Source organism: Biomphalaria glabrata, chromosome 5 (genome assembly GCF_947242115.1).
Source record: "Biomphalaria glabrata chromosome 5, xgBioGlab47.1, whole genome shotgun sequence".
NCBI classification, from domain to species: domain Eukaryota; kingdom Metazoa; phylum Mollusca; class Gastropoda; family Planorbidae; genus Biomphalaria; species Biomphalaria glabrata.
The window spans coordinates 10,646,331-10,667,340 of NC_074715.1; the positions used below are offsets into that span (position 1 = coordinate 10,646,331).

Below are 21,010 nucleotides of genomic sequence, written 5' to 3' on the forward strand. Positions count from 1 at the left end.
ATGTTTTCGGATGTTCCTTCAGAGTTGAAGATAATTTATTCCCTAATCCATATCTCTCGTAAGACGATGGGGAATGGGAGCGGACAGGGTTTGGACGCGATTATATAATAAATCCGAACGACAATCCAGCGCGTAAACCGCACTACCAGGCATCTGATCTAGTCTATTACGCAATGTGAATTGATGATTGACTGCATTGGATAGGGTGGAAAGATTTTGTCGGCTACTTTGCATGGTAAATGGGGATCAAACCTATAATAGCCATCCCCTAACTGTTTTTCGACAGATTTTCTTTTATGAATTTCGAAGGAACGTCCGAAACATAATTTAAAAGACACTGAAATTCAGAGAACCCATGGGTAACCCTTTACTTAGATAACTTTTATGTTGCTTGTGACCCCAATGGTAATGGGCCCATATACATATTATAATGAACCACTTCGCGCCATGGTTACTACACCACGACTGTTGATTGCGAAACTAAACTGACCAGATGAAACTGGGTAAACATATAGATCTAGACTAAGTTTATTATAGGAATAGTCATTCATACATTAACAAATCTAGAGACATTTCAGTAAAATTAAATAACGAATGGAATATGATCAATATGTAAATTCTGAGATAATTTTGAATGTTATAATTTGAAAACAATATAGATCTAGTTCTTAGTTATCTATTCAAAATTTGTTTTGGTAACGAAATAGTAATTTTAAATGACTTGATCTAGTTGGGTTAAGACACGCATGCGCTTACTTGCCGAATTCCGACATTTTTGTTGTCAAGAGAAGCCAAATACACACAGTGAGTTAATTTATGTTAACATTAATCATTAAAAGGCTTCTAAAAAATTATAATTTTTAAAACTTAGATCTTCACAGATGTAGATCTACATTTGTATTTGTTAAATTGATATTTTAGTTTATGTTTTACTTTTAGTACATTTATCTAGATCTATATACTTAAATAATAATAAATACTATATTATTATTTATAATTATTAAATTAATTTAATTAACATATTATTAGTAATAAAAAATAGTACTAATCTGAATCAGTCTAACTAATCAGTAATCTATTATCTAGATCTACTGATCTAGGTCTAGATTCTAGTTTTAGAATTTTAGATACTTCAATACTTCATTACTTATATACTTGACTCAAGACTTTACGTCTTGAGTCTTGATCAACTTGATGATACTACTTTACTAACGTTACTAGTAAAACTAGTAAATCATCAATTGCGCACACACGTTGGCGCATTTTTTCAGTTTTTAATTTTTAACTTCCTAATGGTTAAATCTAGGAAAAAAATGAAAGTATATAATAATATATAAACTCATCAACTAGCCTATTGGTCAATAAAAATAGATTAGTTGCTTTGATTGCCAACACTTTTTTATACTTAGGCTCGTAAAGTAATTCTGTACGTAGTAAAGAATGAATAAAATGCATAGCCGAATTTATTTTCTAATACAAACTCTTAAATTTCACTTATTGACTGCTTCCCTACCCAAACTTGGTCCCGGGAAATCTGTTTCGCATAAGCCCCCACAATGCCCTTCTATTTAGTGACGGGTGAATATACATAGTAGATTACTTGTTCTCTTTCCATGACTTCTTGGTCACAATGGTTAAGTCCAGTGCTGCTATTTAGTGTTTGTAAAATGTTTGTTTGAAAAATGTTTTACATGTTTCGGATGTTCCTTTAGAGTTGAAGATAGTTTACTTCTTAGTCTAAACCTCCCGCAGGACGAATGGGGATGAGAGTGGGCAGGGTTTGACAGTCCAGCGCGCAACCATCCGTAGCGATGTGAATACCCACTTCCCCCCCCCCCCCTCCCTCTTATTTTTTCATGGGGTGACTATCCGCAGAAATAAGAGAGTGATCTTTCCTTTACTTCTTGCTCGTCCAAACTGTTGAGCGAAGAAGAGAATTATATATATAGATAGGCACTTACCACACTACCAGACAGCATGTTTTTTTGTTTTCTTTTTTTATGCTTACATCCTAAAGGAATCAGACCTTAACGTATATCTTTATTATGTCTTAATATACAGTTATTATTATGAAGTACCACCAACAAAAGAACAATTATAATCAATGCTTTTTTTTTTGTAAAAGAAAAAGGTGCCGGTACTCAGTGATGGATTCCCTAACTTTCAACTACTAATAAATTCATAATAAACGTTAAAATTACAAGAGAAGTAATAATTTTTTCCCCACATTGAAAAAGGTGCAGGTACGCCGTATCGGTGCATTCCGTCACCAAAAAAGCACTGATGTTAATACTTTTTTCTCCTTATTTCAAATACCTTTGCTCCCCTTGGACTTTCCAGTGCATCCCACTGTGTAATCCAAAAAGTTTGGCTATAACCTTATATTAGATTTTTCTAAGGCTTTTGACAAACCAGGGCAGAGTACCAAAAGACTGGAAAGAAGCTAATGTCACCCCCCTATTTAAAAAAGGAGAAAAATCTGACCCAGGAAACTACAGACCAGTATCACTTACCAGCATCACATGTAAAATCCTAGAACACATAATATGTAGCAACATCATAAACCCCTTAGACAAACATAATGTCCTCACACCATACCAACATGGCTTTAGGAAATATAGATCATGTGAAACACAACTAATAGGACTAATTGATGATTTTTCAAAAGGTTTAGATAATAGTGAACAAATAGATGCTATCTTACTAGATTTTTCTAAGGCTTTTGACAAAGTTCACCACCATAGTTTGCTTAAAAAATTAAAATATTTCGGCATTAATGGTCCACTGCATCAGTGGATTAAAGACTTTCTGATAGGGAGAGAACAAACTGTAATAATAAATGGCTCTAAATCAACACCGATAACAGTAAACTCAGGTGTACCTCAAGGAACAGTCTTGGGTCCACTACTATTTTTAATTTACATAAATGATTTACCAAATTGCATTACTTCAGGAACAAAAGTCAGATTATTTGCAGACGATTGCATAATATATAGAACAATAAAAACAACACAAGACACAGATATTTTACAAAGAGAATTAGATGAATTACAGAAATGGGAATCAAATTGGAGCATGTCTTTCCACCCAGAAAAATGTCAGTTGTTAAGAGTAACAAAAAAAACTAAAACAAAGTAATTCCACTTATCTTATTCATGGCAAACCAGTACACAGACTAAAAACGCAAAATACCTAGGTGTTATAATAAATGAAAAACTGTCATGGAATCCACATATTGATGAAACTACAAAAAAATCAAACAAAGCATTAGGATTTATTAAAAGAAATTTCTATAAATCAAATAAGAACATAAAACTAAAATGTTATTTAACCTTGGTTAGGCCAATAATAGAATATGCATCCTCTGTTTGGGACCCCTCAACTCAAGAAAACATTAAGAAACTAGAACAGACACAAAATAGAGCAGTGCGATTCATAACAAACGAATATTCACATTTGACTAGAGTAACACCTTTAGTAAAATCACTAAATTTAGAAAGCCTTCAGGACAGAAGGCTCAAAAGTAAAGTAGCAATAATACATAAAACACTGAACCATAATCTTCAAATACAAAAACAAAATTTAATAAAATACTCTGAAAGACACAAAGATAAAGGCACATTCCTCGTCCCATATGCTAGGACAAATTTGTACAAATACTCCTTCTTCCCTAGTGCTATTAGAGCATGGAATGGGTTGCCTGAGCTAGCCAGGAAAACCAGTGACTTGGCAGAGTTTAAGTCATTGGTTAATATGCATGACTAAATGCATGACGCGTAGGACGTAATCATCTTCTTTTTTGAAGTAACGTCTGTATTATATAAGATAAGAAGAAGATAAGATTAGAGAAGGAGCCAAGTCTTTACAAAGGGGCTTACGATCTGCCAATAAATAACACTTCAAATCATAGAGAGCGGTGGAGGTTGCAATTTTTTTGACCCAATATGTAAGATTAAAGCCTAAGGTTAAAATACTTTTTGTGTGTGTATATTACAGATATTGGGCAAAATGTAGACAGGATTTAGGGGTTTGTTTTTACGACCAAAGAAACAGAATGACAGCAGTTGATGTTGACCTTGACAGTTTCATAAAGCAACAGAAAGCAAAACTAGCCAATGAAAGACTGACTCTGAATAAAGTAAGTTGATGTATTTGTAGCCTATAATGCTTCCCCTTGATTTCTTTATGTTAAAATAGAAATTTATTTTAAATAAGCGTACATAAACAATTTCTGTTTTTTAATTCAGGTGCATGTTTTTCAAATGGTGTAAATTCATCGTGCTTAGCAATACGTGTGTGTATGTGTATATAGGAACTTTCATTTTGTTTTACTTTACCATTTTTAGACCTAATGATCTATAGGGCAGATGATGCAAAGTTCATCAGTTTCTGTGGCCCATGGTTAGCCAGGGTGTCATGTTGTCAGCACAACGAACCAACTACCTTTACTTTTCTCCAACTAATGTACCCTTTAGAGCTGGGTATGCTCAGAAGCACCCTAAAGACCCCAAAATTAAAAATACCACTTTTCACCAGAATTTGAACCTGAGACTTCTAGGCTTAGACGCTAAGCTTTTACCACTCAGCCCCCCTGCCTTATTACTGTACATAATAAATATAATTTTCTTTGCATATATATGGCTAAACTCTTTGAAGTATGTATAACCTTTGGTAATCCAACTTTTTTACAATAATTCTATCACTATCCCGGTCACTATCAAGGGTCAACTGTACTTTCTTTCATAATCATTTGTTATATATTTAACAAAAATATGAATCTCCAGATATACAATTATTTCCATACAATAAAGTTATAATTAAAACTAAAAACTTCTACCTCTGACAGTAAATTAAATTCATTATAAATTATTTAGGTAAAAATTTGTCAGTGTTTAAAGATTATCCACGTTTTAACCAGCTTTTCATAAAACATTGTTTTTAACAGATCTTCAATGCTTTAACAGATCTTTTAACTTTATGTAAATTAAAAATTAAATTAAATTAAAAATTACAGTTGAACATTGATACAACTTATGTCAAGGCAACTTTCATTTCATTTGATTCAAAATATGTTTCTGAATAGCTAGAAAATGGGAAATTCAATAAACTTTGATATATTCACAGTCCCTTTCTCAGTAGTTTTAGTTTATTTTATCAAGAGTAATAAAAGGGCTATGCTTTAAAATGTTAAAATATTTTTAAGGGTGCATGATGGTATGCTACTTGTGCACAGCACAGAATTCATTAATTGTCTGGTAGCCAGTAGTGATGATGAAATCAATTATCCTTATGAGATTTTACTCTACACTTTATTTGTCCTATGTATGCTCAACTGTATAAAGTTTTTATTTTAGCTGACATATATCAGTATCAGTAGTTGTAACTGGTTTGTGTTCATTTCTAGACTACAAACTATTAGTGACTTAAATTTCTTGGCTTAAAGAGGCACATCATTTTTTAGCATTAACCCATTTGACTCTGACCCCTACGCTATTGCTTTGCTTAAAGAGGCACATCATTTTTTAGCATTAACCCATTTGACCCTGACCCCTACGCTATTGCTTTGCTTAAAGAGGCACATCATTTTTTAGCATTAACCCATTTGACCCTGACCCCTACGCTATTGCTTTGCTTAAAGAGGCACATCATTTTTTAGCATTAACCCATTTGACTCTGACCCCTACGCTATTGCTTTGCTTAAAGAGACACATCATTTTTTAGCATTAACCCATTTGACCATGACCCCTACGTTATTGCTTTGCTTAAAGAGGCACATCATTTTTTAGCATTAACCCATTTGACCCTGACCCCTACGCAATTGCTTTGCTTAAAGATGCACATCATTTTTTAGCATTAACCCATTTGACCCTGACCCCTACGCATAATTTTTTGTACTAACAACTGACAATTAACATCTTGCATAGACTATAACTTTGTCAGAAACCATTTATTTTTCGCTTGTTGAAATTGTGTGAATGAATTTGCATGTTTTTTTCGCTTAGATATTAAAATTACAATAAGTAAAATCTATTAAAGCAGATTTATATGAAATTAATTACTTCCCTTTGAGGACAGAATAACAATCTCTAGCAAAGCTGAAACATTTGCTGTAAACTAACTGCTACATATATATTTCTATAAAATTTAAATTTCCTAAGTTCACCTTAACTCTTTCTCTCCATAATTATCTTCCACATTCCGATGGAATGATTAATTTTGCTCATTTGTGTTTCACTACCCTGTTATGATTAAACTTCAATAACTTTTTTGAAGGTAATCAGAAAATGTTATATTAGGTATATAATTATAGAAGAATGCATGCTCTTTTTATATCACACAAATTAAAGCTTATAAAGCCGAAAACTAATTTAATGTGGTCAAATCAACGTTGACCACATCAGTTAGGAGAGAAAGAGTTAACTGTATTTAAACAAAGACATAAGAGTACATTGCTACACAATATTGTTGTGTTGTTTTTATTTTTGTACATTTTCTCTTCTCTCTTGTCTTAAATGTTACTTACTTATTAAAATATTTTAGTTAAAATTAATTGTTCCCTCATATACCTACTTCTGCATATATACTTTTATTCTACTTGGGACATGACTGTTAGATATTTGTGTTATAAGCAAACATTCTTCATAGCAAATATTTTCTACTGTTTAAGAAATTCTTAGGGCCCAATACCGAAATGAAACAATAGATTCTAAAAATAAGTAAAAAAATTCAGCTTCTATTTTATCTTGTCATAAAACAACAACAATTAAAAGAGACTGAAAACTGAAAGAATGAAGCCATAGCTTTTCAAACTGAATATAAGTTTTCATTAAATTATGGAGAAATCTGACGGGATGCCAGATAACTCAAGGCCACGGACATACTGCACCAATAGACTAGTAAGAATTAGACTGTTCATTTGTTACAAAGAATTCTGTTATTTAGTTTTTTTTTTTTTGTTTTTTTTTTACAAATTTATGTAAAGCAAAAGAATGAATTTTAATTTTTTTTTTTTTTGTTTCTTTAAAGTTGATTTCTGATTGAGATTTTTTTTTATTGGCTGGTTATCAACGAAGATATGTAGAAAATATGCATATGTAAGAGAATATTTTAAAAGTTTTGAGCTTAATGTTCAGTGAAAAAAAATATAAAAATATGTATTTTTGTTCCATCTAAAACCTGACTTTTAAATCTATTCTAAAATTCAATATCCATCATGAAATATAATCTTTCTTATTGTATTTTGCATGCATGCTTTTTTTTTATATATATCTTGCTCATATTGTTTCTATTTGTATTGAAAATTTAATGCTATTTTTTTTTTAAATCAGAAATTAATTTTGAAATTTTTTATTTTTAAAGTATGCTTTTTTTTATTTATTATAGCTATAATCTTAATTGCCTTTCTTCCGTGCAAAATATTTAAAGTTTGTCTCTATTTACTCTTCATATTTTCACACTTATAACCTGCACAAAAGAAAGGTGCAGGGTTAACAATTTTGTTTTTTACTCATAAACACTGCATAACAGAAACTATGGGCATACCAGTGGGTCTTTGTACCTCCTATAGTTCATTATGTGGTTGTGAAATGTACACTGGAAAGCTTTATGAACATCTCATTATAAACCTCAAGAAAACAAATAGTACCTATGGTAGTACTGGTAGTACTTTATGTACCGGTAGTTTATGCTTTGCACATAAAGAATGTATAAGGGTGTGGGTTGTATGATTTTGTTTTTACTTATTTTTTAAATTGTTAGATGTATATTTCATTTGCACATTATACACGTAGTATGCGAATATATGGTAGTAAACTTGTAACAGTCAATTGAATCGCTACTAAACTTTGGTTATATCAATAATACTTTTATGTCTACAACTTATCACATTTCAAAGTTTTACCAGGAAAGTTTTGGCACTGCCACTGTAGAGTAATTATACTTTTCTCAAAACAGTAAGCACCACTGACTTGAGTTTGTCTTTATTTGAAGGTAATGACTTCATACAAGTATTTTTTTTTGACTTAACTACCATGATATGTGTTAATGCTAAGTCATAATTTTAGACACCTAATTTGTTTTTCTAAATAATAACTTCATTTGCTTTTATAATGTATAATATGACTAGAGCTTCTGTTACAGTTGACCTTTTCTAAGTTTTTCATTTCTCTGCAAAATAACTAGTGTTTATATCTATAACTTGTTTTTCAATTTTTTTTTCTAAAATATTTAGACATAGTTGTTTATCCATATAGTTATTTGTAATAATCAATTTTTTAAAAACCTAACTGAACCATTCTCAGTCGCCATGGTTTATATAATAATAAAGGCTTATTTTCATAATAGAAGATTAAGAAAGAATGCAGTACTTCATTAGGCTTTGAATACTCAGCTTTGATCTACATATTTTTACACATTCAAGGCAGACAAAGCCCTTTTGGAGTCTATTATGTTTTGTTTTTTTCGCCATCTTTGTTGATAGCTTTACTATGGATCTAAAATCAAATGCGTGCCCTCAACTTTTGTAAGTTCCCCAGCTATCTCTATGAAAGTGAAATCAGGCTGACATCTGGTCTGTTCTTCAATATTTTTCCTTGGGTCCTCTGTTACTTCATCTTCCATTGAACTCACCAAAAAAAGATTGTGTTTATATTCGGTACGTGACGTTTTGGCGCCGCCGTTTTGGCGACGCCGTTTTGGCCCCGCCGTTTTGGCGACGGGACGTTTTGGCGCTAGCCGTTTTGGCGACGGGACGTTTTGGCGCGAGTTATCATTTGACGATAATTTAATAAGTACGTAGCTTTTATAACAATGTTTATTTCACTCAACCATAATATTGTATGTATAGTATGAATTCTAACACCGTTCAGCGAATTGTTTTTTTTTTTAATTATAAAGGTTTTGCTTATTTCATGAATATTGGCCTATAATAAGTCAGATACCTGAATGGTAATGACATGCTATATTTGAGTTCTGCTAATCGCACTGGATGACATTTTTGAATTTCTTTCCAAAAGATTTTTTTTATTTGACATTAGTGTAATATACGAACTAGCTAAGTGTCACACTTTAATGTAACAAAAACCATGTTAACATCTAAAGCTCTATTACGCTGAATGATGACAATAACTCCACACATAGTAAAGATCAAGACACGGAATGTGATCAGTACAAACTCTAACGTGAAAAGATATATTTTGAGAAATTGGGTAGGGGTGATTTGAGTGGCACATCTCGCATTGACGCAGGAAGAGTTAAATAAATGAAGACAAGACCAGCACCGAGCACTGGTCGTTGGCGTCATGCGTCTGGCGATCATCTCCTTGGGAATGTTCATTACATGTGACGCCTATCCCGCCCCCTCTCTTCTGCTCACATTTCACTCCTTGTATATACTCTTTCCTCCACCCCTCCCCTCTCTAACGCGATATTTGTTTTTAATTTTAAAGTAATATCTTAAAAAACTTTTTTGAAAATAAAAATGTGCTTCTTAATAAACACACATACACAAGCCAAAATGTTTATTAAAGAAAATGATGTGAAAAACAAACACACATTTACATTTAGTACGTGAAAAATATGTCTTAACACAAACACTCATGCAAAACATAGATATGAATAATTCTTTTAAAAGAAATAATACAATAAACGTACATAATGTATATCGCGCCAAAACGTCCCGTCGCCAAAACGGCTGGCGCCAAAACGACCTTCGCGCCAAAACGGCGGGGCCAAAACGGCGTCGCCAAAACGGCGGCGCCAAAACGTCCTGCTTCGGTTTATATTGCATTCCTATTTACATTTGAGAGAAGTTTGTTGTACTAAAAATTTAATGTAGAATTTTAATGAATCTGGCTTTAATTTTCTTTAAAATAATTAATCTATGAACTGAAGTAAAATAATACTAAAACTGATGACTTGAAACTAATGTTGTAAATTCAACTAGATTATTCTATTCTTTTTATATTTCCATTTATATGTCCATTAATATAACAATACTTTTTGCTTTGTTATTAACATTATTTTTGTTATTTATTTAGTTGACATAGTTTTGTTTAGACCTATGAACTATTTCTTTTATATTTGAAATAGTCAATATTACGCAAAGTACAATGGAATTATCATTTCTAATTATAAAGTTTAAAGCTCAAGTTTTATAATATACATGTTTTAAAAAAAATTGATTGAATAATTTCATATGATTTATTTTATTATTGCTATTATTATTTTCTTTTTGCATGTGATTATTATAATTTTAGATTCCTACTTTACTAGAAATCTAAATATGTCTTAGTTTATGTATTATTTTATTTTTTTAATGTTTGTTTGTCTGATATAATACTTTATAATTACTGCTTTTTTTTTCCTCTTTTTTAAAACAAATAATAACCAATTTTGACAATCATTTATGCTTGTAATCTTTGAATTATAAAAATGATTTTTTTTTAGGTATATGTATCTGATTTTTTTTTTTTTTTAAAGAAAGGAAAATCTGATATAAGTATAGAAAAAAATCATAAATTATATTTGTATTTTGCATGTTAAACTAGATAAAATTTAATAGATATTTACATGTGTATGTTAAATATAAATGTTTGTTTTTTCTGCTTGGTCCCGAACAAGTAGGCCTATTTAAAAAATTATGCATGCTAATAAATGTGTTTAAATATTTCACAGTCTGTTGTTCTAAAGTCTTAAAGAGGCTACCAATGCATTACATATATAGTGTTCATTAGTAATTGTAATGTGTAACTAACTGTAGTAAAAATTTTCTTTAACATTTCAAATTAGCAGCTGATTTTTCTTTTCTTACAATGTAGACTTAAGTCTGATTTTGCATAGTTCAAATATTTTTAAAAGTATTTTTATCTGGCTTATCACACATAACTACTAAACTGCTTATGAAATGATTGCAATTGATTGAATCAGATGTTTACTTTTGAATTATGCTCTGCAGATTTTAGCATGTGAGAAATTCTTTAGCTCTTGTCTTCAAATATTTTGTATGTATAAAGTACTAAAAACCCCATTAAGAACGAAACACTCACTTATCATTGTCTACATTATTAAATGAATGAATTTCGAAAAGAATTTAATTTTAAAACACAATGACATCATAATTATTATTATTATTATTATAGCTTTTATATAGTGCTACTTTCATGCTTATAGCATGCTCAGAGCGCTTTTGGTCCAATCTCATTTGTGGACCAGTGTGGGGGGAGGGGGTATCTAGGAGTTGGTTTTCCGTGCTGCCAGCCAAAATAACTTTTCTTGTTTTCTCTTGATCCTCTTTGAACCTTTCTCTACACAGGCTTATTCCCTCCAACCAACTAATTTTTTTGAGACCCTTCCTTGAATTTGTCATGATCAGATTCAATTTTGAATTATTAGATGAGAAATAGTTACAAATGTATTTCCTGCTTTCATTGAGAAAAGATTTCCTCTTATGTGGTGCGTGGAGAAAAGATAGTAGAGAAAGATGAAAAACTAGGATTCTTGTTTTTGTCCTTGCCATTGTGTTAAATACAAAATAGACAAGGAATTTTCAAGTGTTTATCAACACAAAAGTTTATTTTAATAACACCTAAAGGAGAATAATTTCTGTACTAAAAAATTTGACAAATGGAAAAAGGAGGTTAAAGAATTTTTGTTTAGCAATGTTTACAACGATCTAGAATGAATTCTGTCATTTTTTTTTGTCTCTTGTTAGCATTGCCTTGTCATCCTCATTTCCAGAAAGTTATGTCCTCTGTAGTGCTGATTTGGATTTGTGGGTTTATGGGTAGAAAAATATATTTTGTACAACTAGCAGTACTATGAATCTTATTGTCGTATTTTATATACATATATTATTTCATTGTTAGTTGTTTTTTTTTTTCACTTTTTAAAAAATATTTTACTAATCATCACTAATATTTAGTGTAATTTAGCATACACCAAATGAAAACATTTTGTAAAAAAAAACTAGTGCAACGTTTAATTCTATAAACTTAGAACTCTTCTCCGCCTGCTTTTTCTTTTTTTTTTCTTCCAGAATTATGCTATCTGCTTCCTACAAAATAGTAACCATTGTTTTCTATTTTTTGTTACCGCCCTTTTTTTTTACTTTTCTTTCAATGATTATGACTTAAAACCGAAAATAAGATACAAAAAGATTGTTAAAAATTGTTTATCGTGATGGAGCAGGAACCCATGCACCAAGGGGCCAAAGGGAGACGCAAATGGGGCCCTCCCGTTGACATTGAGTCTACCAGAGAGACTGAGAAGGAGAACTATAAGCAGCTATGGCATGATTTGAAGGGCAAATACATTGAGGTACATGTAGATCAATAGTGAGGTACTTAGTTCAGTATTGAGGACCATTGATAAAAAGGAGTTTAGAGTGGAATATGTATTTAGGAATATGTATTGTCTATATTTTTTAAATCGATATTGTTATTGTCAAATGTATTGCTGATATTACTTGTTGCAGTTTTATCCTCCTATGTCTCAGACTAGTTTGGTTTGTCTAAAGTTGTTATACACAATACTTATTATTACTGGACTCATCAGTAGGATGTGAGCCAGTGAAGACTTAAAATGAAAACATACAATTCAGACAATTGAACCTTTGCCTCTATGTTGACAAAGTAAACTCACTGTTAAACTGTGTCTACCATTTCCTGTTTTGTTATAACTGGTGAGAGGCTTGTTATTAATATTCACAAGATGCAAACTTATACAACCAATACTGTAACCAAAGCACACTTTTAACATTCAGTATTTTAATCATGTTTGATGCTATTAATATAAATGTAGTATTTTTTTAAAGTTCTTTGGAGGTCTTTGTATAATGTAATAAATTGCTACTAATGCTACGAATCAGTAATATTGCTCTAACTGCCAAGGATGTCTGTTCACCACTTATTTTTCTTGTTATGCTGTAAGAAATGTGTTTTAAACACTTTCTTATGATCACAGATGGTGTTAACTATTTTAAGGTAGTATAGGTCAGAGTCAAAGAATTATCAGTTTTATTTTAAACATAGTTTTAAGTCTTCTTTAACCCTAGACTTTCAGATTCTAATCTGTCTAGGAGCATACCATTTGCATATTCATTTGCATATTTTTGTGGTTTAGCCATCTAGCAACCGCCAGAGATGGGGGTCCCCTGTCAAATTGTCACCCAGGGGCCTTCTGGACACTGATGCCCTTATCTTGGATGTCCAAAAAGAAAAGGAGCGTGCCGAATATGAAGAGCTATGGCGGCGCCATCATGGAATGGTAAGAAATGATGGCAAACCTTATCACAAAGAATTAGGTTCTTTCAAGGGGATAAAAACTTGAGTTTATTATACTAGTAATAGTTTGATATAATATTAAATACCTTATTTAGATATATTTAAAGCTAGACCTATTTATTCAAAATATCATTTCCATTGTAACAATATTAGAGAAAAACAAGAACTTGAACTTGACGCTTTTTATTTCTATGCTCTCTCTTACCTTTAAGCTTTGAATCTGTTGCACCATGGGTATAAAAGTAATTCGGAGAGGTTTATCGAAAATAGTATTTCTTGTTTTCACCATGATCCAGCGTAAACTGTAATAACAGATGAACAAAGAACTAAGCAATGTGTACTCAGTCAGAAAATTGATTTCTACAAGACAGAGAATTAAATATTTATACTGCAATGCTAGTTGCTAGCAACAAATATAGTATTCCCTTTGTCCAGCGCTCATCAGAAACTAAAATAAATCAATGGCTGCTGACACTTGGATAACTTTCCCCTTTTTAAGATCCACATTTCTTTTACTTTTTCATCAATGCTTTTGAATGCAATTTAGTGATCAAGAAGAAAGCAATTAAAGAGATGTATGTGTATAGTTTATGTATTAACTTGAGTCATTACTTTGTTTTGAGTTGTACACTGTGGCGCTTTTTTTTTATTGCTATTTAGGATCCATCACCACGTGCACCAATCAATGATCGTGGAGCTGGCAACTCTGAGGAACTAGAGCCTACTTTTGACCAGTCACCAAGAATACTAAACAATAAAGAGAAAGACGAGTATAGGCGTCTGTGGGAACAGCAGCATCCAGAGGTGGTCAGTTGCTTTAGTTTTTCTTGACCATGTTATGATAATGATCCTATACTATAATATGTAATAACGGGGAATTGGCTATATGCATCTTTCATTGTTGTATTAATATAAATACAAATACTGTTCTCATGGTTTTTATGTATAAATGCTTTTGAATTTGTTTTTATAGTTCTAGATTTAAAATTAACACAAAAAAAAAAATCAGTTCATCAGTTGTTGTTGTTTTTTTGTGGATAAAGTATTGAATATCTTAATAATATTTTGTCCCACTTAATAAGAGTACTTCAGAACCATGTTGCCTACAACATGCATCATTTAGTGACTTTTAAAAAAAAATGTTCTGCACCACAACTTAAAGTACTTTGCAATCACTAGACAGTTAAACTTATTTTCTTGACTTTACTATGCCTCATTGTTCTGCTTTTGCTGCTAATTTATTTTAAGAAAACATATATAGACTGCCTATTGGTAGGTGTATGGTCTGTTAATGTTTAATGTATTCTTGTAACACTGCTTAGCTTGAATCTAGAACAGTGTTTCCCAAACTAGTTCCTTAATGGAACACTTCGCACATTCTGAGTATTTAGTGGAACACTTTGGTTATTTTTATTAAAAATTAATTCATGTGGTGCCTACTAGTTAATTATTGCATTAGTTTGCGGAACACCTATTCAGGCTTCATGGAACAATAGAGTTCCGCAGAACACAGTTTGAGAAACACTGATCTAGAAGATTAAACATTCATTCTTCTATCCTGAGATAGCTTACATCCAATGAGTTCATTTGTGCAATCATTATATCATTTTGTCTGAGAACATGTCCCGCAAATCTCTTGCGATGCTCTGTCACAACCTCACTATGAGGTTGACTCCCAGTTCCCAGGATTTCCTTGTTTGAGACCCGATCTCAACCAGCTTTAGCTAGTCTTTGTATTTTTGTTATCTTAACTTTTTTTACTTTCCTCTTCTGACTTAGTTAACACTCAAAGGACATTCAAAATTTTTCTCTTGTTAAAATTTATAAAATTTTGTATAGAACAAGCTGATACTTGATAAAATATTTTGAGTTCTTAATAGAAATCTTATCTTCATTGATCAGGTTAAAAAACCCAGCCCTCCTAAAATGTACAACCGGACAAAAGCACTGGACACTGCCCAGATCATCAGGGAAGTAGAGAGAGAAAAAAGAGAAGAGGAAGAGTTGATGAAAATGAAGAACCCACTTCTGGGAGGCGGTGGTAAACAAGACTATAGACAAGGAAACAGAGGATTAACCAATGGGCAGACGGCAGGAGTAAACAGAGATGAGTACAGAAAGTTGTGGGAGGAGCAACATGCAAAGGTAATTTTTTTTTCCCTATTAGTTCTAGACTAAGAGAAAAGCCCATTATGAATATTTATTTAAAAGGCCCTTTTCCTTTTTTCTCCAGTTTTATTGTAAAACTTTAATCTGAGACTTATGCATGATATATAATCGTATTATTTAGTAGTTTTCGTTTTCAAAAGCAGGACATTATTAAGGGAAGTTGCATTCATCACAAGACCAATTTCCCTTCAGATTAATAAGGCTTATTATTACTATAATTATTATAATATTTGTTTACATTTTTTGTTTTCTTTCTTATCTATTAAATTTTTTTTCCACACACTTTTGGTCCATTATGGACATGATTGCCATTTTTTTTTTTTGATGAAATCAAACTATCTCAACACAAAGAAAAAAAGTTGTAACTTTTGCTTCTTTAACAAGTTGTTAGTTTTATAGTTAAGGATTAAATTGTATGTTCTGTGATTAATGTGCACTTTAGAAATTAGATTTTTTTTCTACATTGCAGTTAGGATTTTACGGTGACCAATCTATTTTTCTTCATACTTACATAATGATTCAGCTTTTTGGCAGATATCTTTTTTAAGTCACATAGTCATAATCTTTCTCTTCACATTTCTAATTATTTGAATGATGTATAAAGGGAATTAACTTGGAAGTAAAATAACATTCAAATAACAATAACCATTGAATTCTATATTTTTGCTTATTTGATAGTCTTTTGTATTGATGGAAGAGGATTTTTTTTGTTTTCATTTAAGATAATATAAATTTGAATTTAGATTGTGATTCATTATTATTTCTGCTTATTATCTAGTATAGTTGACTTGTTAGCTAGTCATTTGAGGAAAATTATGCTAATACATTTTTAAATTAAAAAAAAAAATCTATAGAAGTATCAATTCTGTAAGGTAAATTCAATCAGCAGAATACAAACCGTTACTTAGGGATTGGGTCACCTGAATGTTAGCACCCCAGTATTGTAGCTCTAGGAGTTGAAACATTGTCAAGTTTGCGATCTTTAGAATCAGGATATCTGACCTTTCTCAGCACTCTTTCTTAGCACTCCACATTAAGTTGTGTAAAGTAGTGTCTGTAAGACTTTTGTGCTGGACAAGAAGCATCTTTCTTCACATTCAGCCTTAGAAGCAAATGAGCTTTACATTTACAAGCTAATACATAAACACTAAAAAGAATTTGTACTTCTGAGCTTTTTTAAATTGTTCTTTCAGTAAATTTCTTTGGCTAATAGTTTTAAGAGCTTTATAAGATTTACCCTTTGACAGCAAATACAAAATTGTGTTTTTATCAAAATAATGTAGAGAGACGCGGTTGGGGTCAAAGGTAATATAGAAGATACACGGTTTGAGGATAGCCAGAAGAACATTCAGGATAAAATAGCAGAGGCCAAAAAAGAGGCTGAAGAGTATCGAAAGCGTTGGGAAGCACATCACAATAAGGTACACTCAAGGGGGCGCTGTATTCATTACGCCATTTTTTTAATTTTTGCCTATTCATTAGTCACAGTCATTAAGATTTTTTTTTTAATGTGATGTAGATTTGAATAAAACTACTAACGGCTGCCTTCGTATAAATGTTAACACATCTTTGAAGTCTTTGTCTTTAAATGTAATTTTTGCAATTCTTATATCAACTCACTCTGACTGTAAAAAGTGTGCACATGTTATTTCTCCCACACCCATTCTCAGATCAAGCTGAAACTTCCCTCAATTATTCATTGACGTGAATCCCCAAAAAAAAGTAACCAATTAGATTATTAATTACTTGTAATTCATTATTTTGGTTAATAGCAACAAATTAAACTATAATTTTGTTGGGTTTAGTCCCCTTCAATAATTGTTAATGCTATTTCTCCCTCACGCATTTTCTGATCAAGTTGATACTTTAAACAATTATTTTTTGTACCCAACAAAACATAAATCAATAAACAAAAATACTCAATTAGTCAATTAGTTATTGGTAATTAATTATTTTGTTTGATATTGAATAAGGGAAATAGTTTGTACATTATTGGTAGATATAGTTTTAAGAACAGAATTCTTCCCCCTTTAGATAAGCTTTGTTTCTTTGAGAAAAGGATTTAAAAAATTTTTCTTGATCTTTTTGCTATGGATGAGAACATTGAGAGATGGATCTTGTAGTTCTAAATTTAAAGTGAATGTCTCTTGTTCCAATCCATGTTTTAGATTAGAAATCAGTTCTGGAGTGGAAAACAAGAGTAAAGTACTGGTTTTATGTGCTCATGACTTTTCCACATGAATACCTAGCGCTGGCTAGGAAATGTAAAAGCAATTGTACTCTCAACAGAAAACACTTTACTGTTATGTTAAATTTGACATAATTTTTACCTCAAATCTTTCTAAATCTCTTTAAATGACTCTGTGGTCCACACTGACAAACTGATTGAAACAACTCTCTATTTTTGTGTGGCCATTTAATTAAGTGTGATGCTGTTATATGGTCAAAACAATGACCAACATGTTTCTGCAAAAAAATATCTTCAGGCTTTTACTATTGCTGCATGAAATTAAGGACTAACAAAATAATCATCCTCAATTAGAGAATTCTATCCTGAAACCTTTTGTTTAGCAGCTTAGTAGAACCTGAAATGAAAAACTTAATGCTTTTTTTTTTACTTTTTACTCAACTTCAGTTTATGCTTGTCTTTCCCTACCACTTCTATTAACATTTCTTCAGATTTATTTATCTTCCACTTCTTATGGTTATCATTGGCTCCCAATCTGGAGGCTGAGTGGTAAATGAAGCCCCAGTTTCACTAGTTGGGGAATAGTAAAAGTGGTTGGTTGTTGTGCTGGCCACATTACACCCTCATTAACCATAGGCCATAGAAACAGATGACATCATCTGCCCTATAGACCACAAGGTCTGAAAGGGGTACTTTACTTTTTTTTTTTTTTTACACTCCTATGTAGCTTTTGATTTTGAAATTAACAATTTTAATAATGTGAAACATTTATTGACCTCTCCTATCTATCAGCTTAACATTTTTGTTTTTAATTCTTTTATTATATCTAAAAGTGAATATAAAAATAACATATATATTAATTAGTAATTATGTGAAACCTACATTTTATTGTATTTTTTCTTTTTATTGTTGCTTAATATGAATCTTCTGCGTTGACCAACAATAACATGATGTTATAATCTCTTAAACCTGTGAAACCTTCTTTCTACAAAAATGTGTAACTTAAATGCTTAAAAAAAGATGTATTTGTTAATTTGTTATAAATTTTACTGCCTGATTAAAATATATATGTATAACTTAAAGGAGAAATAAATCTTCTGCAATAAGATGGGAAAATTTTGTCAAAAAAAAAAGTAAAGCTTTAGGAAAGTTAATTCCTCTTACTGACTTTGTTGTTCATTGTGTAATGCCCCTGATTGCATCACACAGACAGGGAGGCCTAACTCTGAACCTGCGATTGAGAATGTCCTCCCCTTGGGTGGCTATGAGGCCAATAGGAAGAAACTTAATGAAGAGAGACAGAGGGAATATAATGAAATGCTTAGACAGGTACCATTGCTTTTTCTTTTCAGTCATGTTTATTTTGAATGAAGCCGTGTTGTTCTTGTGACAGGTATGTCTGGTCTATGATTATTGGGACTGTTTTTACAAAGCTTATATCAACCTACTCTGTCTGTCTCTCTGTCTGTCTGTCTGGTAATAAGTTTGAACATGCTTTTTCTCCCATTTCCCATTCTTGGATCAAGTTAAAACTAGACATGAATCAATAAAAAAAAATTAAATTAGTGATTAATTATTTTGTTTGATATCAAAATAAAGGGAATAAATGCTACTTAATGACAGATATGGATAGGCTTATATATATATATATATATATATATATATATATATATATATATATATATATATATATATATATATATATATATATATATATATTTTATCCCCTTATTACGTTTTTTCTCCCTTTTCCTATTCTTGGATCAAGTTGAAATTTTGCTTAATTATTCATAGTCAATGATCAATCCAAAAATTAACCAGTTATTTAATCATTTTGTCGTAGTTAATTAATTTTGTTTTATATAGCAGAAAGGGAGCTAAATCCCGTAATTTTCTGATAAATGGCAGTAATTAGCTGTTCTTTCCCTTTAATACGCTTTGTTTTTTTTAAAGTATTCTTTTTTCTATTACTTGTTAATATTTCTATTTATTTGTTTTAGTTTTGTGTTAGACTCCGTCATTTGACGATTCTTCTCTTAGTGACCTACTTCTTGTGTCAGGTTTTCCCGGTTCATAAAAATATTCACAATTTTGATATAGGGAAAGTTTAAGACACGTTCCAATAAGAGTGCCCCATCTTCCGAGCCAGTTGTCGAGGACCCCCTACCTCTTGGAGTCTATGAAGAGAACAGGAGAAAGCTGAATGAGGAAAGGAAAAGAGAATACAGAGAGATGCTTCAGAAGGTAGCTGATTAGTCACTTGTATGACAAGTTAAACCAAAGAGAAAAAAAACCCATCAATATTGAACCTCTATCATACCTGAATCTTTCAAATTAAGTTGCATTTTTATAAAACATTAAATCCCACAAAGAAAATATTGTGTTAAATAATTAAACAAATAATTATCATGAATCATGAAATCTCATAGAAAAAAATGGGCCCTAAGTCTCAGTGGGTACAGCCAGAAGAGCAAGGAATGATTCCTTTCCGAAGTCAGGAGGAGAAGAGAAAGAAACTCAATGAGGAACGGAGGAAAGAATACAATGAAATGCTTCAGAAGGTATAAACTTGGCAGCCTTCCAATTTTTTTTGTTTTTCTATCAGCCGCCAGTTTTGCTTTTCCCTACATGTATATTTTAATTAACGTACTAATTACTCAATATATTTTTCCAGAATGATTTTGCCTTGCTTTTAATTTTTTTTTTCAACAATAAGGATATTGCTTGCTTCTTACATTTAACAAGACCTTTTTTTAAAAAAATTTTGTTTAGTATACATACAATTTGTGTAAATATATCAAAGACATACTCATGATTTTGGTATCATTTGGATAAGAGGCTATATTCAAATACAATATAAATTTTAACTTTGAATAATTATTTATCTGATTTAAAGTATGTTTTATATGTTTTTCAATTTCTACATGTCCTAAGTGAGCTAGATAAACATTGTCATTATACATTTGAAACATGAATGACTAGTTTTCACAAACAAATTTGTATAAAATGAAATGATCTTGCCTGGAATGAAAATGTATGAATGATAGGATACAATTATAATTTAAGGAACAGCATTTGAGGAGCAAATGTTTCCAAAAAAAGTTAATCAATTTTTAACACTCATAGCACAGCCATTCATATGTACATGTATTTTGAATTTGTTAAACATATTAAATTATCAAAGTTTTTAAATATTCAATTAACTTTATTATTGCTACTTTTTTTGTGTGTGCCTATAATGTTTTATTCCACATAAACATTTTGTTGAAGCAATGCATTTTCTAATCTTGTAAATACTTTTGTTCGTATTTTTTTCTCTGCCAACTAACATTTTTTAAAAACAATTTTTGCATAAGCTTTGATACATTATTCT

The 21,010-nt window shown here is 31.2% G+C and overlaps 1 protein-coding gene across 27 annotated transcripts in view; it reads left to right on the forward strand.

Annotated features, from left to right (window-relative positions):
- Positions 1–647: 647 nt before the first annotated feature.
- Positions 648–21,010, forward strand: part of LOC106052056 (centrosome and spindle pole associated protein 1-like) — an 88,446-nt gene continuing 68,083 nt past the window's right edge. For 13 of the 27 annotated variants that reach the window (XM_056029371.1, XM_056029378.1, XM_056029381.1 and 10 more), the window contains exons 1-11: positions 649–804; positions 3,997–4,138; positions 6,840–6,896; positions 12,187–12,315; positions 13,120–13,263; positions 13,941–14,087; positions 15,183–15,425; positions 16,733–16,870; positions 18,847–18,966; positions 19,738–19,881; positions 20,067–20,198. In XM_056029371.1, coding sequence (XP_055885346.1) covers positions 4,055–4,138; positions 6,840–6,896; positions 12,187–12,315; positions 13,120–13,263; positions 13,941–14,087; positions 15,183–15,425; positions 16,733–16,870; positions 18,847–18,966; positions 19,738–19,881; positions 20,067–20,198 — 1,338 coding nt within the window. In that variant the 5' untranslated portion in view covers positions 649–804; positions 3,997–4,054. The other 14 variants (XM_056029394.1, XM_056029395.1, XM_056029369.1 and 11 more) reach the window with 13 other exon arrangements.